Consider the following 23,017-nt stretch of genomic DNA (forward strand, 5'->3'; position numbering starts at 1 on the left):
AAATACATCTTACAAGTTCAAAATCTTTAAGAATAAGCAATCATGGTTTCCAAACTGCTGCCTTCCTATATGGTAATTCTTTTCTTCCCAAAGTTCTCGTAGATAGTCTTCGTGGTGGATGTGTTTGTTGTGCAGAACCTGAATGAGTTTGGCTGGTGTGTTGTAGTGGGGGATCATGCAGAGCTTGTGAAATTGTCTCATTTGGTGGCTGTGAAAGTCTCATAGTTGGTGGTTGTGGAACTATCTCACTTGTTATCTCAGTTGCTGGCTATGAAAGTGTCTCAATTGGTGGTTGTAGAAATGTCTCACTTGTTGTTTCATTTGCGGGCTGTGAAAGTGTCTCAGTTGGTGGTTGTGGAACTGTCTTACTTGATGTCTCAGTTGTAACATCTCTAAGGAATATTACTGATATTAAATAAATAAAAATTCAAAACACAATAATTGTCGCATTTATTATAAATTATTTCCCAAAACACAGGAAATTCAAAACTTTAATATACAAAACTATAAAACCGGGAGTTCATAATTCATAAAACTGAAATACAAAATCAACGGCTCCCGCCAGGTTTACATAATATTCTCAAAACAAAATCATAAACATATACTATATGTATATACAAAGATATCCCCTGCTAGCCCTCGCTCCGAGTCTAAGCATCTCTTGACCCACCTGTCACATCATCTGCTTCCGGATAACAAGTTATCCGATTATCGCCACACACACAGAGAAAGGGTGAGCTATGCACAATATATATAAATAAACATGAATATAAATATGTTTCCCAACCCAAAATAGCATAACTAAATTCTTATACTTTTCAAATCATCCCACCATAACCTCATAATCCTTCATGAGTCATATGCCTAAACTAGGTCTTGGGACTTCCCTGTGCTTCCACGAAACTAACTCATTCGTGGTCCAACCCTATGAGCCTATCCCACTCATAGTCCTGCCCTACAGACTCCTCGTCTGTAGTAAATCATCCAAGTCTTCTCACTTGGATCCTGGCACGCACGCAATCACCATACTATGGACTCCTCGCCCAATAGTAGCCGACGGGAACATACAGTTCCTTGCCCATCGAGCGCCCGACACATGCAATCACCATACTAAGGACTCCTCGCTCATTAGTAGCCGACGGGAACTCAACCAGTTCCATGCCCATCATGTGTCCAACCACCAAGCACATCCCAGACCCCTATTGGACTTAGTCCTTCAAGCCCAAACATCACACCACATGCATATACAACCTAACCTTGGTATAAACAGCCACAACACACTCACAAGCACATAGAAACATAGTAATTCGCATAAACTCGCTTAAGCTAGGAACCTCTCGCCCAAGCTAGACCCTCAGTCTCGCTTAGGCTAATCCACCTCGCTTGAGCGAGTTTAAATCAGCAACAATAGCACGTTATCTCGCTTAGGCGAGATCCCCTCGCTTAGGCCAGATCCCCTCGCTTAGGCCAGATCATCTCTCGCCCAAACACCCATTTCAGACTCGCTTGGGCTAAAATACAAACAAAGCACCACGCATGGCCATGACATCTCGCTTAGGCGAGGCCATCTCGCCTGGGTGAGACCTAGGTTCGCTCAAAACCCACAAAACCCTCGCTTGGACGAGAAGTCGCGCTCAACACACGCGACTCCCTTACTATCTCGCTTAGGTTATGCGTCTCTGCTAATCTCGCCTAGGCGAGCCAAGCTCGCCTGAGCGAGAAATGCAGACTCCTTCATTGATCACGCACTCGACTTACTCCAACTTTGCTCAATTCGCACAACAAAACATACCAAACAGAATTTGAGCATACCAAAACAATTTACACGGTTTGCAACTTCACATTGGCATAGTATAGACTCCATAAAATCCCCAAATTTCCAGGTTCCACCCCATTCCCGCATAAACCATGTATAACCCCTCTTTTTCATGCATTTAGTCCAAAATTCAAAAACACAGCAGTACCAAATTCACAACCCCCTATTTCCATCATATGCATCACCAATTTTAGCACATAATTTAATCAAAAACATACCATATATGCAACAACACGAATTTTGGGTTCAGCTCCCCTAACCTGGAATGTGTAATCAAAAATTGTGAAGACAGGACCCCTTGATTCACGATTTCCCTCTTGATTCAGCCCTTGCACACCCAACTCAACCTCTCACTCTCCAATTTCGTTCTCCTCTCAAGCTGCCACAAAACAATTGCAGAAACCCTTCTTTTTACCTAAACTTTGCCTTTTATAGGTGTCTTAAAAATGGGTTTTAAAAATAAAACGAAATTGGGCTTTATTATGGTTTTCCCAACCCTCTTGGCTGCTATAGGTTGTCTCTACCTTTCCACATTCATACCACAGTTGATAGTTAGCAAAAATAAAGCTTACTCTATGCCCATCAAGGTTTGAACCCGTGACCTCCACTCACAAGAACAAAACATAACCACCATGCCAAATCACATTTGGTGATAACCATTATAATCTTATGATTATACTATCACTCGCCATTCACAATTCCATTACCAAAAAAAAATAATAAATAAACCATACAACATATAATTGGCATACATAGGACTCGAACCCAAGTCCTCTCACACAATTAAAGTACTCTCAACAATTTGAGCTAGCACTTTTCCACATCACACCTAACAACAATTAATGCCATAAAGGCTCTTTCAAATCACATTAATTAATTAATTAATTAATTATTTAATTAACTAATTTCATGGGTCTTACATCAGTTGCTGGCTGTGAAAGTGTCTCAGTTGATGGTTGTGGAACTGTCTTACCTGATGTCTCAGTTGCTAGCTGTGAAAGTGTCTTAGTTGGTGGCTGTGGAATTGTCTCACTTGTTGTCTTGTTGGTGGGGCACATGGTGGGTCATATGTTGGTTGCGTTTGTGGTTCACTTAGTGCCTAACTAGGGGTCTCTGTTCTAGGCTGACAAGTGTGTCACATATAGCTTTTCCTGTGAACTTGGACCCCGACCAAAATCTAGTGGAAAACATGAAAATGAAAGGCAATAGTTAGTACTTTAGTAGTTGTTAGTAGCTGAGAAATTACTAGAAAAATGTATGGAAAACCTGCTTGGTGGAATAGCTAACAAATTCTTAAAGGCATCTTCATTTAGATCTTTCATGTCTCTCATGATTGCTTCCCAAGCTTGAGGGTGAGTACATGTTGATGCCTTCCATAACAGTCATTTGAGATTTTTCCCAAGAAATTTTTTCCTGAAATTTGCATTGTTCTAGCCCAAGCAATAATTCTTGTAATGTTGACAGTAGACCCTATAAAATAACACTCACTTAAGAGTACAAGGCAGTACAAAAAAATGGAAATATAGAAAAAACAGATTCAGGGAAAGAAACTCAATTTTTATTGGTTTGACATGAAAGTTATTCCTGAACAAACTTCAGGACCCAAAAGATCATCAATCAAAAGTTCCAAAAACCAATTGCATGTTTCCTTATTTTCAACATCAACCACGGAGTATGCCAATTGAAGCATTTGATCATTGTCATCTTTTGCCATAGCTAATAACAACTCCCCTCCATATTTTCCTTTTAGAAAATATCTATCTAACCCAATAATAGGTCTATAGCTTACAAAGTTATTATTACAAGCCTTTAAACACACATGCAGTCTCCTGAAAGTTTTATTACCCTTATTGTCTTCTACACTAACTTTTACAGTAGATCCAAGATTTCACCTTAACAACTCATGTGCATAATCATATACCATTTTATATTGTTCCTAAAGGAACCTTCAATATCGTTATATGCCATTGTTTTTGCTCTATGAGCAGTAGACCTCCAGATGCCCATATTCCATTTCCTTCCAACTTTGTTTCTTATGTTTGTGAGTTTTATTTTAGGATTGTCTCTTATACTCTTTTTCTAACCTCTGACTAAACCATTTTGAAGTCATCAACTTGATAATAAATTCCCTACTACAGGTATAGTGGTTGATTATTCTTCTTAATTGCCAACTACTCTGCGCACCTCTATAAGCACAATAAGCATACCAATTACATGTACCCTTTGCCCCTAAACATTTAACACACACTCTTCATTTGTCGTTTCTAAAAATCTTCAATTTCCTATCATTATGCACACCATAAGTTCTTATAGCTTCTACAAATTATTCCTTTTCTGTGAAGTATGTCCCAACCTCCCACTTATAGTCTTCCACACTTTTGCGCACTGAAAAAATACCAAACTTTCCATAATTGTCTTTATCTTGTCTAAAGGAATCCCTATATTCAACACTATTTAAACTCTCAAATTCCCAGTTAGTGTTAGATAAACCCCTATCCTACACATGATTGTGATAAGCACTTAGTCCACTTAAATCAACTTCACCAATCCCAACTTCCACATCCACATCATCATTACCTTCCTAAGAGTCATCTTGACCTTCTTCATTATGGATACTAACATCTATTAGTTCATCTTCATTAAGAGAATTCCCTATGGACTCATCCCAACCGCTGACATCAAACTCCTCCACATCATTTTCCTTCTGAACATTAGGTTCATACACACTCTCCTCGATCCCATTGTCTTCATTATCACCCTCCCCACCCATATCAACCTCAACATGACCCTCATTCACACCCACATCAACCTAAACTTGAGCTTGAGGGTTGTAACATCCCTGGCTACCCCTCCTCGGGCCCCAGAGGCTGTCAGGTTACTACAGCACAATGCACCCCAACCCCTCACCCTTCTCCGTCCATTCATACTGGGTGGGTTGTTGCCAGTGGGAATCGAACCCCCAACCTGACCTTTAACACCTCTGGCACACCAGCAGATGCTACCAGTTTTGGGGGTTCGATTCCCACTAGCAACAACCCACCCAGTATGAATGGACGGAGAAGGGTGAGGGGTTGGGGTGCATTGGGCTGTAGTAACCTGACAGCCTCTGGGGCCCGAGGAGGGGTAGCCAGGGATGTTACAAGGGTCCTCTTCAAAGTGGACATCATCTTCAACTTGACACTCACTCAAACAACCTCGACCTGAGCCTGAGGATCCTCTTCAAAATGGATATCATCTTGAGCATGACCCTCACTCAGACCCATATAAACCTCAACCTTAGCTTCATTGTCCCCTTCTAATTGCACATGAACCTTAGTCTAATCCTCAATAGATTTAAAAATAAATTTGGTGAAAATTAATGAATAAGTTTATTGATGCGATAGATAAAAAATTGTGAAAATAAATAAAATTTGAAGTTTACCAAAATATTCTTGATGAAAAAATAGAATAATTTTGTAATTTGAAGTGATAAAAAAATTAAAATTAAATAATACGAATTTAAAAAATTTATAAAGAATTAAATAAAATTTTAAAATAAATAATTACAATTTAAAATATGAATTTGTGTGTGTGTATATATATATATACACACACAAATATATATATATATATATATATATATATATATATATATATATATATATATATATGGGTTAAATATGTTTTTGGTCTTTTAACTTTTAGTAGAAATTGAAAATAGTTCCTTCTCGAAACTTTGGACTAATTTAATCCCTCAACTTTGAAAATGTGTGTATTTAGTCCTTTTAACCAATTTGTTTTAAGTTTATTTGACATTTTAAACACATTTCATGATAGTATTTGAATTGTTTACAACATTTAACTCATTTTTCGCTTCAATATTTACATAGAAACACGTTTAAAATAAACTTAACAAAATTTGGTTTAAAGGACTAAATTCACCAATTTATTAAAAATGAAAGACTAAATTGGTCCAAGTTTCGAAGAATGACTAATTCTAATTTTCATTAAAAGTTAAGGGATAAAAAACATATTTAATTTTATATATATATATATATATATATATATATATATATTATATGGAGAGGGCACGAAAGTAAAGTGGTTAATGTCTGCTCAAATCTTTACAATATTGAGATGATGGATTTTGAAGAAGAATTCGCAAATCCATCTTTCCTTTTCTGCTTAAATCAGTGATTGGGAACACAAAAACTTTTTAAATTCGTCCTTTATAATTTGCATGAAGAGTACAAACTACACAAACGAACATAGGCTTAAGTGTTTTTTCTGCTCCTGTTTTATTTGTGTAGGTTTTTAAAGTTTTGAACTTTCCCTTGGTTTTAGCATCTGTTCTCAATCTAATTCTTATTCTCATGATCATGTAGTTGCAAGTTTTGACTGTAGTTTTCAATTTAACTGTTCATACCTTAATTTGAATCAGCATTTTTATTTTATTTAAATTTAACATTTTTTCAATTATAAAGTCATTTATTGTAGTACTCACATTGAGTGTTTTTATAGGTTTTATAATTTATTAGATAAATTTTGTTCAATTTTTTCAATCATATGGATGTAAGGATGTGCAAAATCTTTTTGGGTTATTATAATTGATTATACATATTTGATTATTTAGTAATGGATTACACCCTTCGGAAAGTAAACAATTTTGTAATCGATTACAAAGTAAAATCGTTTTTTTCCAACACAATTTTAGGTCCAAAATCGTGTGCTCTACGCAATTTCTTCATTTGATCTTTTGAAGATCTAAAATCAAGAAAAACGTTACAGAGATGAACGATTTCTTCATTTAAAAACTTGTAGTATGATTTGTCTATTTTTATAATTTTTTAAAAATCTACCTATTTTCCTAATAAAAGAAGCAAATTTGCCTACTATGAAAAAAAAACCGATTTTGGAAGTGGCTATTATACTTAAGCGTGAGACGACTAACACTTAACTCATTGCACTCCAGACGATATCAGTTTTAGTCTCTTAAACGACCCAATATTTAACTATTAGACGTTAAAATTTGAGAAGTTTATCATGTGTTGTTTATAACTAGAAGGCTTTAAAGGTGTAGAGAAGGATTGGAATTTTACACATATACCACTTGACCCGTCTAGAAGCTGAATCATATTTATATTTATACTTGACAGCATTTTCAGAACAATATATACTCTGGATGCATAGTCTAGAACACGCTGCGAAACTATGTTTCTATTCACACTCCTAAGCGTTATTCTACTGGTCCTTTTTCTTTCAATTCCTAAATAACGAACCAGCATGACTAGTACAATGTATATTTATTCTATAAATTTATATAAATTATATAAATTAAATGATAAAAATGGGATTAGAATATATGTACATCAATATCAATTATTTGTATAATGTCTTGTCAAAGAAAAAAAAATGGGATTTACCTAGTGAATAGAATATAGTTAAAAAGAAAGAATTGATTAAGATTGGATTTGATCCATATCAAATATATTATTCCAAAATGGATTTTTGAAGTCATTCTAATCATAACACTAAATTCTTTTTTATTGATACATAAATGTACTCACAAAATAAAATATTTCATCGAAACATTGATAAAATGGATTCAATATGTTCTGTCCCTAAACCAAATTTTTATCTTTTTATTAAAAAATTCTATTTTTCAAATTTTTTTTCTTAGTATTAAATATAAATCTACCTATCGAATCTTAGTATTAGTATTAGTAATAAATTATAGAAATGAAGTTTTAACCTCCGTCCTTTGCAACAAACAAATCATTCCTGTTAAGAATTTTCTTACACTTTTTGTTTCTAATCATTTACGGATATGTTATGTTTTCAAACGAACATACAGCTCTTCCAAAGGCAAAATTTCCTCGGATCACATATCACATCATAATCATATTAGTTTTGAACTCTAGCATGTTAGGCACCCAAATAATAATGTTAAGGACAAGTGTGAAGAAAACATTGAAACATAAACCTTTTTCTATGTTATAGTGATTGCAGTTTCCAGGTGCAGGTGCAGGTGCAGCACATGAAATGCATAATGGCTGAGCAACGAATGAGAAGTGATGTTGCTTCTTCCTCTAAATAGGGGTAGCAATTAGGGCTTGGTCCGTCGGGCCGACTCGCAGGCCCGCAGAAAAAACGCGGGGCGGAGTAAAGTAGTGAGCACGCAGGCCTGCATAGGCCCGACCCGTAAGTCCGCATAAAATTTTGAAAATAAAAACTTGCACTTGTGTATATTAATTACTTCTTTTATGGACTCTTGCATTAATGTTTCAAATTCTTGTATAACTGGAAAAAATAAGTATTATTTAATTTTTAATGTGCTAAAAATTTAAAGAATACATTATGTATGTCATAGTATGAATATGATGAAAATGTTAAATTATCAATTTATCATCTAATTCTCCAAAGTTTTTAGTTAATTTTGTGAACTTCTTAAAGTTTTCCAATTTTTAAACATTGGAAGTTTTATCATAAAAATAAAAAATATAAAAAAAAATAAGCGAGCCAGCCCGCAGGCCAAGGAGTAAGCGGGGCAGGACGGGCCAGCCCGCATTGTGCAGATCTTATGCGGGTTGAGCCTAAATGGGTCGGACCGGCCCCCATTGCCACCCCTACCTCTAACCATCTAAAATATATGACGTTTTGTTATGTTGTACTCGATATGAGGTAGACAAGGTTTCGTTGTGTTGGATAATGTAGATACCTCAGAAGAACTAGAAAAAGTGATTGAAGATTGTGATTTATTAGGAGCAGGAAGTAGAGTCATTGTTACAACTAGAAATAAGTATTCCTTACCTTCCAAACTCTAACCTGTTTGGTTTCATTTACTGCATCATTATTTCTATAGGATTATCTTTTTGACAATAAAGTTTCATTTTCTGTCTATCTAAATGGCATAAAGGTGGGTTGGAGTTGCAAGAAGAAAGTTTGCATAAATTTAATTTAAGATCATGTGTTATTTTGAGATCATGACATCAGACAATTTGACAAAATAATTAAAGTGTATGATGATTTCAAGAACATAACATTTGTTTCTGAACATGAATTTGGTACCAAAAGGATGATAAAAGAGTGTGGGGTGTTTCCAAATATGCCACAACAGGGTTGAAGCTGATTAGTAGCAATAGCAAAGAAATTGTTAAATGGGAATGCAGAGAAATCAGAGTTGGAGGCTCTAATAATGAAAATGAAAAACAGGGAACAACTTCTTTCTACAACCAAGAGGATGAGAACTTCACCGTAAGTTATAACCTTCTTGCGAACCTCATGATTGATCCAAGACTTACATGAAGGAGCATATTTTCAATGCTCCAATTGGAAAAGCAAATATTCAGTAGGGCATGTAATACGGTCCTCTGTTGATGGTTGTACAACTTTAACACAGCACAGTATATGTGTATATCTTTCATGTTTTCACTATATGGGTAAATTAATTAATTTACATCAAATTCAGTCGTTTCTCTTCCAAATATTTAAGTTTTTGAGTTTGTAATCCTACTATTTTTAGAGTTAGTTGAGTTAGTTTTCTGTTGTTACCGTTATAGGGCTTGTTTTCCCCTTTTTCTCTGCAGAGCTTAGCCCTATATAACTAAGTCTCTATATTTGTATCAATTGAGTTGATCAATAAAGCATTATGATTTCTATCTCTGGTTTTTATCTTCTGTTACCCTTTATACACTAATATGGTATTAGTTTGGTAATTACCCTCCTTCATTTCCGCCTTTCCGGTCTTTTGCTTCTTCTCTCTGATCAACCATGGCTCACCTAAGCCAAAACCCTCCGGATCATGTCATAAATCCGGCAAACCCTTTATACCTCCACCCTGGAGAAAACCCTGCACTCATCCTTGTTTCACCCGTTCTCACCGAAAACAACTTCCATCAGTGGTAAAGAGAAATGATGGTCGCTCTTGAAACCAAGAACAAGGAAACACAACACAACACAAATCTTTGTTTCTCCTTCAGGTGACATCTCTTCCTCTTGGATTCTGGACAGTGGTGCCACTGATCACATTTGTCCATCCAAAGTTCTTTAAATCTTTATCACCTATCACACCTATACATATCAAATTGCCTAATAACACCACTGTCACTGCTTCCTTTTCTGGCACAATTAACCTTGGCAATTTGATTCTTAAAAACGTTTTGTATGTACCAGATTTTGTTGCCTTCCTTATTTCCATTCCTAAACTCCTTTCATATACTGATTGCATGATTATTTTCTGTGAACAAATGTGCTTTATCATGCAGAAATCAACATTTCAGATGATTGGTGCAGCTAAGCAGTGTCGAGGCTTGTTCTACCTTCAACATTCCAGTATAGCCAAACATAAATCATGTGATTCAGTTTCTCATATTAGTTGTACTATACCTCAGTTTGCTAATGTTGTTTCCAATAAAGAGCCTATGTTATGGCATCTTAGGTTAGGACACACTTCAAACAGAATTTTGAAACACATGTCTCTCATATACACTGATATACATTTCGATTATGTTCAACCTTGTGATACTTGTCACTTTGCTAAACAAAAGAAGTTGCCTTTTTCTCATAGTACAAAAAAAAGCCTCAGGTTCTTTGAATTAGTTCATGTAGATATATAGGGGTCATTGCAACATCTTCTATTGATGGTTTTAAATACTTCTTGACTGTTGTTGATGATTTCACTCGTTTTACATGGATTCATCCTTTAAAGCTCAAATATGATGTTAAAACCATATTACCTTCATTCATTCTGCAAATTGAAAATCAATTCAATTTGAAACTACAACGCATTCGGTCTGATAATGGAAAAGAATTCCTTTTACATGATTTTTATTCAACAAAAAGAATTTTTCATGAAACCACATGTGTTGAGACTCCTCAACAAAATAGTATTGTTGAAAGAAAGCATCAACATTTGATCAATGTTAGTCGTGCATTGCTTTTTCAAGCTCATCTTCCAACCTATTTTTGGTCTTTTGCTGTTAAACATGACACTCACATTATCAATAGGCTTCCCACTCCTTTTTTAAAATTAAAATCACCATATGAACTACTTCATGGACACTCTCCTGATTTAACTCATTTATGAGTTTTTGGATGCTTGGCTTTTGCTTCCACCATTCTTGTTGGTCGCACTAAATTTGACAAAAGGGAAACTAAAGCTATTTTTCTTGGTTTTAAACTTGGTACCAAAGGCTATATCCTTTATGATCTTTCAAGTAAAATCATTTTCATATCTCGAAATGTTGTTTTCTATGAAACCCATTTTCCATATGATACACTTCATTCAAACACATAAGACACCAATACCATTGTTGTCTCCAATAATGAACAGTTTGATTGTATCATTCCTTTACAAAATTTTGTTTCCCCAATGCATGACAATTCAAGTATTCCTTTACAGCAACATGACATTGTTAATACTGAATCTGCATCACATGATTTCATCCAGAATCACATGATTCTGATTAGCTTATTGAATGTGTATCACGAGTTTCTACTCGTTCCAAGAAGCCTCCCTACTATTTGGCTGACTATCATTGTCCCACCATTTCTTCCTCTAATGTCACCTACAGTACTCCCTATCCTTTGCATTCTTACCTTCCTTATTCTAATTGTTCACAATCTCACACAACTTTTTGTCTTTCACTTTTTGGTACATATGAGCCAACTTCCTTTAAAGAGGCTAATCAGATTGATTGTTGGCAAAGACCTATGAAAGCTGAATTGGATGCCCTTGAAAGAAATAAAACATGGTCTCTCGTTCCTCTCCCTCCAGGAAAGAAAGTTGTAAACTGCAAATGGGTTTACCGAACCAAATTCAGAGCTGATGGCTCCATAGAAAGGTATAAAGCACGCCTAGTCGCCAAGGGCTTCACTCAAACTGAGGGGATTGATTTCTTTGATACTTTTTCACCTGTTGTCAAGCTCACAACAATTCGGTTTCTTCTCTCTATTGCTATATCTTATGGTTGGTTTTTACATCAACTTGATATTAATAATGCCTTTTTAAATGGTGACCTTGATGAAAAAGTATATATGAGGCCTCCTCCCGGTTTGCTCCATTCTTCCGCCAATTTATTTTGCAAGCTTCATAAATCTTTATATGGTTTAAGGCAAGCCAGTAGACAGTGGAATGCCAATCTCACTTCTGTCCTATTACACTTTGGCTTCACTCAAAGCTCCGCTGATCATTCCTTATTTGTTCAGAAAACACCAGCTGCTTTTACTGCTCTTTTAATCTATGTTGACGACATAGTTATAGCTGGGAACAATATTCAAACCATTGCACACCTTAAGTCCTATCTTAATGATCACTTTCATATCAAAGATCTCGAAGAATTGAAATACTTCTTAGGGCTTGAAGTTGCCCGTTCTCAACGTGGATTGGTTATTAATCAAAGGAAGTATTGTCTTGATATCATTTCTGACTTTGGCTTAACAGGTTGCAAACCTGTCTCTTCCCTTGCCAACCCCTCTATCAAGTTGAATGCCACTGATGGAGAACTTGTCTCTAATCCCACGAATTTTCGAAAGCTCATTGGCAAGTTATTATATCTCACCCACACACGGCCTGACATTAGCTTTGCTGTTCAACAAGTCAGCCAATTCATGACAGCTCCAAGAACTTCTCATTTACAAGCAGCCCTCCAGATCCTCAAATATCTCAAAAATGCTCCTGGCCAGGGTTTGTTTTATCCTGCTCATAACCCTCATAGACTTCAAGCTTTTTCCGATTCAGACTGGGCTTCCTGTAGCACAACACGCAAATCAGTCACCGGTTATTGTGTTTTCTATGGCCACTGCTTAATATCGTGGAAATCCAAAAAGCAATCTACTGTCTCCCGAAGTTCCACATAGGCTGAATATCGGGCTCTTGCTGTTGTTGCCTGTGAAATTCAGTGGTTAAAATACATATCTGACGAATTATCTCTGGCTATTCCACTGCCTATACCCACCTTATGTGACAATCAATCCACTATCTAGCTTGCTAAGAATCCCTCCTTCCATGAAAGGACAAAACACATTGAAGTGGATTGCCACTTCATTCGTTCCAAGATAGTTGACGGGCTCATTGTTCTCTCTCATCTTTCTTCTCAACATCAAATTGCTGATGTTTTTACCAAAGCTTTACATCCTAAGTCCTTTTCTATTTTCGTTTCCAAGTTGGGTTTAATCAATATTCACAACCCACCTTGAGAGGGGGTATTAGAGTTAGTTGAGTTAGTTTTTTGTTGTTACCGTTATAGGGTTTGTTTTCCCCTTTTTCTCTGCGGAGCTTAGCCCTATATAACTAAGTCTCTATCTTTGTATCAATTGAGTTGATCAATAAAGCATTATGATTTCTATCTCTAGTTTTTATCTTCTGTTATCCTCTATACACTAATAACTATAGGACTGCACTTTGGTGCTGATGTGTCCTAAATGAACAATCATTCTGTGCAAGCCATTATAGTTAATGTTCTCTATATTTTGCCGTTACCAGTTGGTATTTTCAAATAATTTATTCTTCGGAGCACAAAGCCATTATAGTTGATGTATTTGGTCGTGATTAAATTATCAGATATTTGTTTTTTAAGACATTTCCAGTGCAACATCGGTGAAAGAGTGTTGAGGAGTGTGGAAGTTTTGGTACAAAAGAAAAGTGTGTATGGGCGATCAAGAAGGCCCATGGTCTAGGACAGTGACATCCATTACACTTTGGATGGGTGTTGTTCTAAGGTCTGTTCAATGGCAGAGCCTATGTCATAATTTGTGGTAGAGGGGGTCTATGTTCGCGCAGCCTCTACATTCCAGTCTTAGGTTGTTTTTCTGTGTAATTGTATTTAACTTCAATTAATTTAGTTTTGTTTTTATCATTATCATAATTAAGGTTTAATTGCAGCCCATCATTGCACAGTTCTGGTTTTGTATGTTCTTACTCTGCATGTTGTTTCTTTTTGGTTGTTGTACGCTCTTGTATTTGGAATTCTCATGTTTCTGTTGTCTGCATATTTCTTTTTTTGGTTGGTGTACGTTCTTGTATTTGGAATCCTCATGTTTCTGTTGTGGTACTCACATTGAGTGTTTTTAAAGTTTTTATTTAGTTTCTATAATTTATTTGGTAAGATTTGTTCAATTATTAAAATTCAAAACTTATTATGGATGCGAGAATGTGTAAAATCTTTCTACAAGGGAAAAAAATTGATGCGAGACAGTATTTTATGGAGAACAAAAGTTCAAGCTAGTCTACTTTATTATGTTTCGTTTCGGTAAAGCTAAGGCTACACTAGTTCATGTTTTGTTTTGTACATGTCAAGAAAGTACTCAAACTGATACTCGAAAAATATGATAAGACATAAGATTAAAAATAATACACATTAAAATAACTAATACACCATAATGTACAATTCCACATGTACACTGCACCACAAGTAATATAATTTTCTTTTTGTCACAATATATTCTTCAACATATGATATTGTTTCTTTTTGTTTACAAGTACGTAATGATCCTATGCAATTCAGAGTTTAGAACCAGAATGTATATCTTTTTCTAGTACAAAGGAAAATAAAATAGAATTTATCGTACATGCTCTCAATTTTCAGTTTCAAGGCAATGTCTCTGTTTATTGACAGCCAAGATCAACGGCAGACCATCACTATAGTCATGCCCCTCCAAAATTTTTATAATTAGTATATTTTTTAATATATTTTTTAAAAATTTAATATTTTTAATATATTTTATATATTTGATATTTTAAAAATATTATACATTTATATTTATATATAAAAGATAAATTTTCTTTTTATTGTCCACATTTATTTTTTAATTTTATCTTTTAAATATTTTTTAAATTAAAATAATTATTTTATTAATATTATGTGATTATTTGTTTAATTAACATTTTTTTATTTAGCTATTTTTTAAAAATTAATATTATAAATGAAAATTAATTATAATAAAATTATAAAAATTATTATATTTAATTTTATAATTATAATAATAATAATTTTACTATTTTTTATTGTCATAAAAAAGTAAATACAATATTTTTACTAGTTTATATAAAAGTTTTGGGATTATTCTATTGGTCCCTATTTTCCTCAAGTTCTTTTAAATCTCAATTCGATTCCGATTTTTAAAAAAATGATGCAATTTAATCCTTTATTGTTAAATCTCTTGTATTGGATCAAGATTTTTTCATCAAATTTGAAGTAATGAATAATGATGATTTACTTGATTGGTGTAGTGACCATAATTTTAGTGTCAATTTTAATAAAAAATCTTAACTTCATTTCAAGAAGTTTAACAAAAAAAAAACTAAATTGCATCAATTTTTAAAAAATTATGACTAAATTGAGGCTAAAAAAAATTAGAAAACCAATTTTAACATTTTTGAATGAAAAAAATGGTCAAAAGAGTAATTTAACTAAAATTTTGACACCTCCAAACTATTGATTGAAGATCTGCCACTGACCAAGAGGATTGATCAGTTAAATGCTACAACCTATTGAAAATTCTTAAAAAGAAAATGAATATTGTATTTGACCTTATTAGTTGACAAGATATTTGTTATGTATTTTAATTTAAGAAATTAAATGCCTTAATGAATATTAGATATAATTAAATACTTTTGTAAAATTAATGAATTTGTACTGTTGTATAGTATTTGTTAAAAACATATCAATATTTAATTATTACATTAGATAATTTAATGTGATCAAATAAATAAAAATAATTTAGATAAAATATTAGTACATTATTAGTTAGAATTAATATATTATCTTGTATTTCTTTATATAATTTAGATATAAAATAACTCTACATTAAACAATCCTAAATTTTATTCACAGAAGGAATATAGAATACTCTGTGCCGGGTCAAAAAGTGAAGAGACATGAAACACTTTTTCAAAGGCATGTTGGACCAATGGATCCCACTTGGAACCCTTTTATGATACTTCTCAGAAATTTGCATCCCATGGTCACTTTATTTACATTCATTTTTCTAGTTCTTCTTTAATGCTTGTAAAAGAGTGTGCTCAAGTAAAAAATCTGTGTTTCAATCTCTCCCATAAGAACTGTGATCTGTTTTCAATTTTACCTCTGAATAGAACAAAGTGAAATATAAAAACATTTGTTATCTCTTCAATTGTACTATTATACTAATTGCAGGTGCGAGATGGTTGAGCAGAAAATTATGAGTGTTGTTCCTTCTTCCTCTGAGTCTAGTACAAAAGAATGTGATGTTTTTATAAGCTATCAAGGTAAAGACACACGCAGGAACTTCAGCAGCCATCTTTATGAGGCTTTGATGCAAAAGCAAGTGGAAACCTGTGAAGATGAAGATATTGAAAAGTGTGATGAAATCTCAGCAGCACTCATGAAAGCCATCGAATTCTCGTGCATCTATTGTTGTGTTTTCAAAGAATTATGGTTCCTCAAAGTGGTGCTTGAGTGAACTCATAAAGATTATGGATTGCAAGAAATTAGTTACTTGTGTAAAATTAATTATTATTTAAGAAGGGGTTTCTCAGCGTTAATAACAAGTTCGAGCTGTATAATAAAATTAAAAGGAGTTTATTAAAGTAGATTGAATATTTGTACTGTTGTATAATATTTGTTAAAAACATATCAATATTTAATTATTACATTAGATAATTTAATGTGATCAAATAAATAAAAATAATTTAGATAAAATATTAGTACATTATTAGTTAGAATTAATATATTATCTTGTATTTCTTTATATAATTTAGATATAAAATAACTCTACATTAAACAATCCTAAATTTTATTCACAGAAGGAATATAGAATACTCTGTGCCGGGTCAAAAAGTGAAGAGACATGAAACACTTTTTCAAAGGCATGTTGGACCAATGGATCCCACTTGGAACCCTTTTATGATACTTCTCAGAAATTTGCATCCCATGGTCACTTTATTTACATTCATTTTTCTAGTTCTTCTTTAATGCTTGTAAAAGAGTGTGCTCAAGTAAAAAATCTGTGTTTCAATCTCTCCCATAAGAACTGTGATCTGTTTTCAATTTTACCTCTGAATAGAACAAAGTGAAATATAAAAACATTTGTTATCTCTTCAATTGTACTATTATACTAATTGCAGGTGCGAGATGGTTGAGCAGAAAATTATGAGTGTTGTTCCTTCTTCCTCTGAGTCTAGTACAAAAGAATGTGATGTTTTTATAAGCTATCAAGGTAAAGACACACGCAGGAACTTCAGCAGCCATCTTTATGAGGCTTTGATGCAAAAGCAAGTGGAAACCTGTGAAGATGAAGATATTGAAAAGTGTGATGAAATCTCAGCAGCACTCATGAAAGCCATCGAATTCTCGTGCATCTATTGTTGTGTTTTCAAAGAATTATGGTTCCTCAAAGTGGTGCTTGAGTGAACTCATAAAGATTATGGATTGCAAGAAATTAGTTACTTGTGTAAAATTAATTATTATTTAAGAAGGGGTTTCTCAGCGTTAATAACAAGTTCGAGCTGTATAATAAAATTAAAAGGAGTTTATTAAAGTAGATTGAATATTTGTACTGTTGTATAATATTTGTTAAAAACATATCAATATTTAATTATTACATTAGATAATTTAATGTGATCAAATAAATAAAAATAATTTAGATAAAATATTAGTACATTATTAGTTAGAATTAATATATTATCTTGTATTTCTTTATATAATTTAGATATAAAATAACTCTACATTAAACAATCCTAAATTTTATTCACAGAAGGAATATAGAATACTCTGTGCCGGGTCAAAAAGTGAAGAGACATGAAACACTTTTTCAAAGGCATGTTGGACCAATGGATCCCACTTGGAACCCTTTTATGATACTTCTCAGAAATTTGCATCACATGGTCACTGTATTTACATTCATTTTTCTAGTTCTTCTTTAATGCTTGTAAAAGAGTCTAGTTATTCTCTGTTGCATCTCAGAAGTTCTTGTGCTCAAGTAAAGAATCTTTGTTTCATTCTCTCCTGATGGTCTTTTCTCTGTTTTCAATTTTACCTCTGAATAGAAATAATGGATATGGTTAATTTGGTATCTTCTGGTTTTCTCTTCTATCTATGCTCATGTTGAGGAGAAGTGTCAAGAACAAAGGGAAATATAAAAACATTTGCTATCTCTTCAATTGTAGTGTTATACTCGTTGCAGGTGCAAAATGGTTGAGCAGAGAATTATGAGTGTTGTTCCTTCTTCCTCTAACTCTTGTACAAAAAAATATGATGTTTTTATAAGCTATCGAGGTAAAGACACACGCAAGAACTTCAGCAGCCATCTTTATGAGGCTTTGATGCAAAAGAAAGTGGAAACCTATATAGATGAAGATATTGAAAAGGGTGATGAAATCTCAGCAGCACTGATGAAAGCCATTGAAGATTCTCGTGTATCTATTGTTGTGTTTTCAGAGAATTTTGCTTCCTCAAAGTGGTGCTTGAATGAACTCATAAAGATTATGGATTGCAAGAAAGAGTTGGGACAGATTGTAATACCAGTGTTCTACAGCACAGATCCATCCCATGTCAGGAACCAAACTGGGAGGTTTATGGAGAGCTTTGTAAAACATGAAGGAGAACCCAACTGCATAAAATGGAAAACTGCTCTCACTCAAGCAGCCAACTTAGCTGGATGGAGCTCTCAAAATTATAGGTAACAAAATGAATTGAGAGTGTGCAAATTAGTCAGACAATATTTTTTGTGTTGGATTAAGTTTACCTAATGCCATTCTAGATTAAGCATTGCTGGAGATATAAGGTTGGCTCGTTGATAAGAAGAAGAGCGAAATAAGTTGTGTGTTCAACTTTCCTCACTCCTCTTAACATTTAGAAGTTATAAAATTGGTTTGGTGAGTTTTAAAAGGAGGGTGGAAGAGGTTGTGGGTTCATTTTTCCTTGGAACAATATGTGTTCAACTTTCATGATACTTTGCTTAGTATGATCATTTGTGTAGTTATGCTTTTGTTTTGAATTTGTTAGACTAACAACATATCACTGATGTAATTCTTTGTTTCACTTTTCATATGCTAGGACGGATGCTGAATTACTTAAGGACATTGTTGGAGATGTTTTGAAAAGATTGCCTCCTAGATGCCGAAACCAATGTAAAGGAAGGATGGGAATTGAGGATGGGTTATATATATATTATGATTTATTTGAAGACTAATATATATTTTACTAATATTATACGATAAAGATACATAATACAAATTAAAATAAAAGATGAACACTAAAATATTATAATTATATGTTCAAATACACAAGAAAAAAACTAGTGACTAAAACAGAGTAAGAATGTATTAAAGTGAAAGAGAAAGGAAAAAATTAAAGCAGGCAATCTATAATCTAGTAATATATATATATATATATATATATATATATATATATATATATATATATATATATATATAACCCCTTCAAAAGATACGCATACATGTGTATTCTCTTACCAACTGAGAATATGGCTTTTATCTGCTCCACTAAAAATTTCACAAATAATTCTACAAGATGCTTCTTTCTCTAAGGCTTTAAGCAAATGGCCTCTAATGTTTTCATGAATTCTACAAGTTGTATTACCATCAGATTACAGTATATGGATTTAATCATATCACTATAGTTTTGGACCATTCATTGTAGATACCATGGAGTGTGTTTATGACTCAGTTGCAAGCATTACAGCAGAGAAAAAGACATGGAGGATTCAGGTGAAAATAATAAGAATGTGGACCATACCAGGTTTACCGAATAGTAGGCAACCATTTTCTGTTGAAATGGTTCTCATGGATGATAAGGTTGTTTTTTATTTTAAGGATTTACTGAAGGAGTTTCTGAATGTGTACATTTACTTATTGCTCCATTTTGTTTTATAGGGTTGTAAGATTCATGCATCAATGAGAAGGGCCTTGATCTACAAGTTTATTAGTATGTTAAAGGAAGGAAACATCTACTGCATGGGCTTTTTTACAGTTGGATCAAATGATGGAGATTATAGAACAACTAAGCATGATTTCAAGCTAAACTTTGAGATTAACACAGTTGTGGAAGAGTTGAAAGAGCCATCCATTACACATTCACCATATTCTTTTGTTCCATTTAACGATATGTTGGAAAAAGAATATGACATGTCTTATTTAGTTGGTATCTGTTTTTTCATCTTTAACTTGTTTCATTTGTATTGGTACTGCCTTTCTTCTACAAAAAGTTTAGCATGTTTGCAAAATGTGATATATATGCAATTTTATTTCTTCTGCAGATGTTATTGGATTAGTCACAGGTGTTGTAAGTAAAAGAGAATATATCAGACAAGAGAGAAAAATCAGAATGATAGTTATTGAGATCGAGAGTGGGGGGTAAAAATCATATTCTCCTTGTCTTCATCTTAGTGTTTAAAGTGAAGGATAAACTGCACCACGACTGAAGTATGAGTTACCCATATAAAAAACCTAACAACATTTCCAACATAAAATATTAAGATTTAAAATTTGTGAGTCCAGTTTTTTTATATAATACTCAACTTTGTTAGTTTTACTCAATGTGAGACTTTTAACTTATATTTTCCAAGCTATTACTAATAACATATTTCTTATGATTAAATGGCCAAAGACTGAAGATGGACTGTGCTCTCTTTGGAAATTATGTGGATGAATTGAATTCCTTTCTTGGCTCTGGTGAAGTGGCTAGCCCTGTTGTTATACAATTTGCAAGAGTAAAGACTTTTAGAGGTTTGATTCTTTCTTCCTTAACTAACTTTAACGAAACAGAAAGTGTAACATTTTAACATATTCATATATCTCAATTTTACTTCTCAGGTAAAGTATCATTGCAAAGTATGATGCATGGAACTAAACTATTGTTTAGGGAGAATGTTCCAGAGTCTATAAAACTTATGCAAAGGTAACAACAGTACTCTTTTTCACATGAGAATATGAAACATAAGAGTTGTTTTAATTTAATTTACACTGTTGACAGAATCACTCAAAATAGTGAAGCTGTTTCTACAATGCTTAGCCAACCTAATGCTTCTCCCAAGTACAACATGGAGCAAGATTTCCTGTTCTTAACACCAAGAAAAACAATTGAAGAGTTGAAAGACTTGAAGGAGGTGTGTACAAGAATATTTTAAGAAGTCTATTATTATCAAGTTTTGTTCACTGCTTATCATGTTTGAACCATCAAAAACACATACATGTTAACAGAAAGTTTTCTTAGGATTGTTTTTGCATAACTTTGGCCACCATCAAAGACATAGAAGAATCTGATAACTGGTGGTACACAGCTTGCAAATGTAATAAGTCTGTGTTCCCAGACTCCAATATGTATTTCTGTGCTAATTGCAATCTCCATGTTGTTACTACTTTCCCAAGGTATAGCTTTCATAACTTGAGACAGTTTTGTATTGTAGATAAGTTAGCTTTGACAAGATCTGTTTGTGTTTTCTTCTGAAGGTACCGAATCAAACTAAGGGTCAGTGATGACACAGATTCTGCATCATTTGTCGTCTTTGATCATGAAGTTTCTTCCTTATTGAAGATCAAATGTGCAGATATGATAAAGAAACATAACAAGGTTTATCTGGACCATTTCTGCCAAATAATGGTTTTGGTTGCAAAACATACTTCATTCTTATAATATGTTGACTAGTTCAAATTCTCTACTAGGTCTTTTGGTGTTGTTTTCTGCTGAGCATTAAAATATACTAATATTGGTATTTTAATAACCTTTTTAATATATTTTAAAACACCGAAATCAGTATCTATTAGTTTATTTTGAAGACATAATAGAGGGACAACACAGAAAAAATCCAACAGAAAATCTACATTCTATGTTGACATCAGTAAATTTTGCAGGCCATCAACGCAACAAGTGTTCCCAGAGAAATCAAAGACTTGATTGGAAAAATCTTGCTTTTTAAGGTTGAGATAAAAAAGTTGAACAATTCACAGTTTCAGTCTTCTTATGCAGTAAAAAGAATATCAGATGATGAGTTGATAATCGAAAAGTTTCTAAAGCTTTCTGCTCTTAAAATTGTAAGTTTGATGTTAAGCAATTCAAGAATTATGAAAAAACAAAATTATGTGGCACTTCAGATTCCGAGACAACAACCTAAATAAACTTTTTTTCCATTGATTGTGTGCAAGGAATTTGATGTGCCATTGGTCAATGCTAACAAATTCAAGTTCTGCTCTACACTGACCTCACCTTCAAAGGTATACACATTCTTGATCATGTAAAGTTACTTGAGGCTTTATTTCCATAACCAATCTTCTTGTTTTCAAATTCTGGCAAAATTTGTATTCAATGAAGTAATTAAGTTCACCATCATTTGCAGCAGAATTTGCTGCAAGATTTCACATGTGTGAGTGCTGATAAAGATTGCACTGAAGAGATTACTCATTCAAAAAGAAAGAGACATGACTCTTTTGATTTAGCTATGGAAAGTAGAAATAACAAGATTTTGAAGACTCTCAAGGACACTGAATGAAGAGTCATTTACTTGTTTTTTATTCATTTTGTAGTTCAAAAACTATGCATCTGTTTTTAGATGAGTTAGAAGTGCTTTTCAAAAATTGTATAAAAAATTTAGAACTTTTCGAGGTTATTTGGGAAAAACAGGTTAATTTGATTGGTGTTAACAGTGGCAGAAAGGTCTTTTTGGAATTTATACAATGGTTTTATGTGTATTTTTATAACGCTTCTTTAACTACCTCTTGTTCTAAAAAATATTGTTTATATTTTTCACCAAATGCAATGTTGGTGTTTATTTGTGTTTATTAAAAAAGATTTTTACATTGAGGAAAGAAATAATAAATATTTCAAGTTTATAATTAAGTTTTGATTTCGGCGTGAAAGATGATTTATAAATTTAGAAAGTCAATATGTCATGTTTGTAAAAGTACATAGTGAATTTTGTAAAAATAAAAAGGATAAAGTATATACAACAATATAGAGTAAACTTTCTAAAAATAAAAGACAGAAAATGCAAAAATATGTTAAGTATATTTGCAAAAAAGACAAATCGATATATGGCCAGACATACTACTGGTGTAATATATATTGTTAAACTTCTTTAATTAGTAGATGGACATACTTGTCTAATATATGTTATTAGATGTCTAATCAGTATATAAAAACATTTGTCTAATGTATATTGTTAGACATATCTATTCCGTATATGGTATTGTAAGACTCATCTAACTAGAGAATAGTTGTCTAATTGTAT

General features: G+C 33.2%; 1 protein-coding gene and 1 non-coding gene across 3 annotated transcripts; both read left to right on the forward strand.

Annotated features, from left to right (window-relative positions):
- The first annotated feature begins 13,423 nt into the window (after nucleotides 1–13,423).
- LOC114189276 lies at nucleotides 13,424–13,581 on the forward strand. The gene has a single exon (XR_003605591.1). It is a non-coding gene; the product is annotated as a U1 spliceosomal RNA (small nuclear RNA).
- A 4,087-nt stretch (nucleotides 13,582–17,668) lies between these two features.
- On the forward strand, nucleotides 17,669–22,484 carry LOC114187234. 2 transcript variants are annotated; one of them, XM_028075426.1, is made up of 13 exons: nucleotides 17,669–18,451; nucleotides 18,829–18,902; nucleotides 19,435–19,589; nucleotides 19,668–19,935; nucleotides 20,051–20,147; nucleotides 20,401–20,519; nucleotides 20,607–20,691; nucleotides 20,767–20,899; nucleotides 21,007–21,161; nucleotides 21,243–21,363; nucleotides 21,645–21,824; nucleotides 21,936–22,004; nucleotides 22,127–22,484. In XM_028075426.1, the coding sequence occupies exons 1-13, from the start codon at nucleotides 17,964–17,966 to the stop codon at nucleotides 22,277–22,279; spliced, it is 2,097 nt and encodes a 698-aa protein (XP_027931227.1). In that variant the 5' UTR covers nucleotides 17,669–17,963; the 3' UTR covers nucleotides 22,280–22,484. The 2 variants fall into 2 exon arrangements, with proteins under 2 accessions (XP_027931227.1, XP_027931228.1); XM_028075427.1 differs by having other exon boundaries at nucleotides 22,130–22,484.
- Nucleotides 22,485–23,017: the final 533 nt, after the last annotated feature.

This window comes from Vigna unguiculata, chromosome 6 (assembly GCF_004118075.2).
Source record: "Vigna unguiculata cultivar IT97K-499-35 chromosome 6, ASM411807v1, whole genome shotgun sequence".
NCBI classification, from domain to species: domain Eukaryota; kingdom Viridiplantae; phylum Streptophyta; class Magnoliopsida; order Fabales; family Fabaceae; genus Vigna; species Vigna unguiculata.

Coding starts and splice junctions, on each gene's coding strand:
- LOC114187234 (XM_028075426.1), top strand. CDS start 17,964: ATGGTTGAGCAGAGAATTATGAGTGTTGTTCCTTCTTCCTCTAACTCT. Junction 21,825..21,935: donor AGCTTTCTGCTCTTAAAATT/GTAAGTTTGATG, acceptor ATTGTGTGCAAG/GAATTTGATGTGCCATTGGT. Junction 22,005..22,126: donor CACTGACCTCACCTTCAAAG/GTATACACATTC, acceptor CATCATTTGCAG/CAGAATTTGCTGCAAGATTT.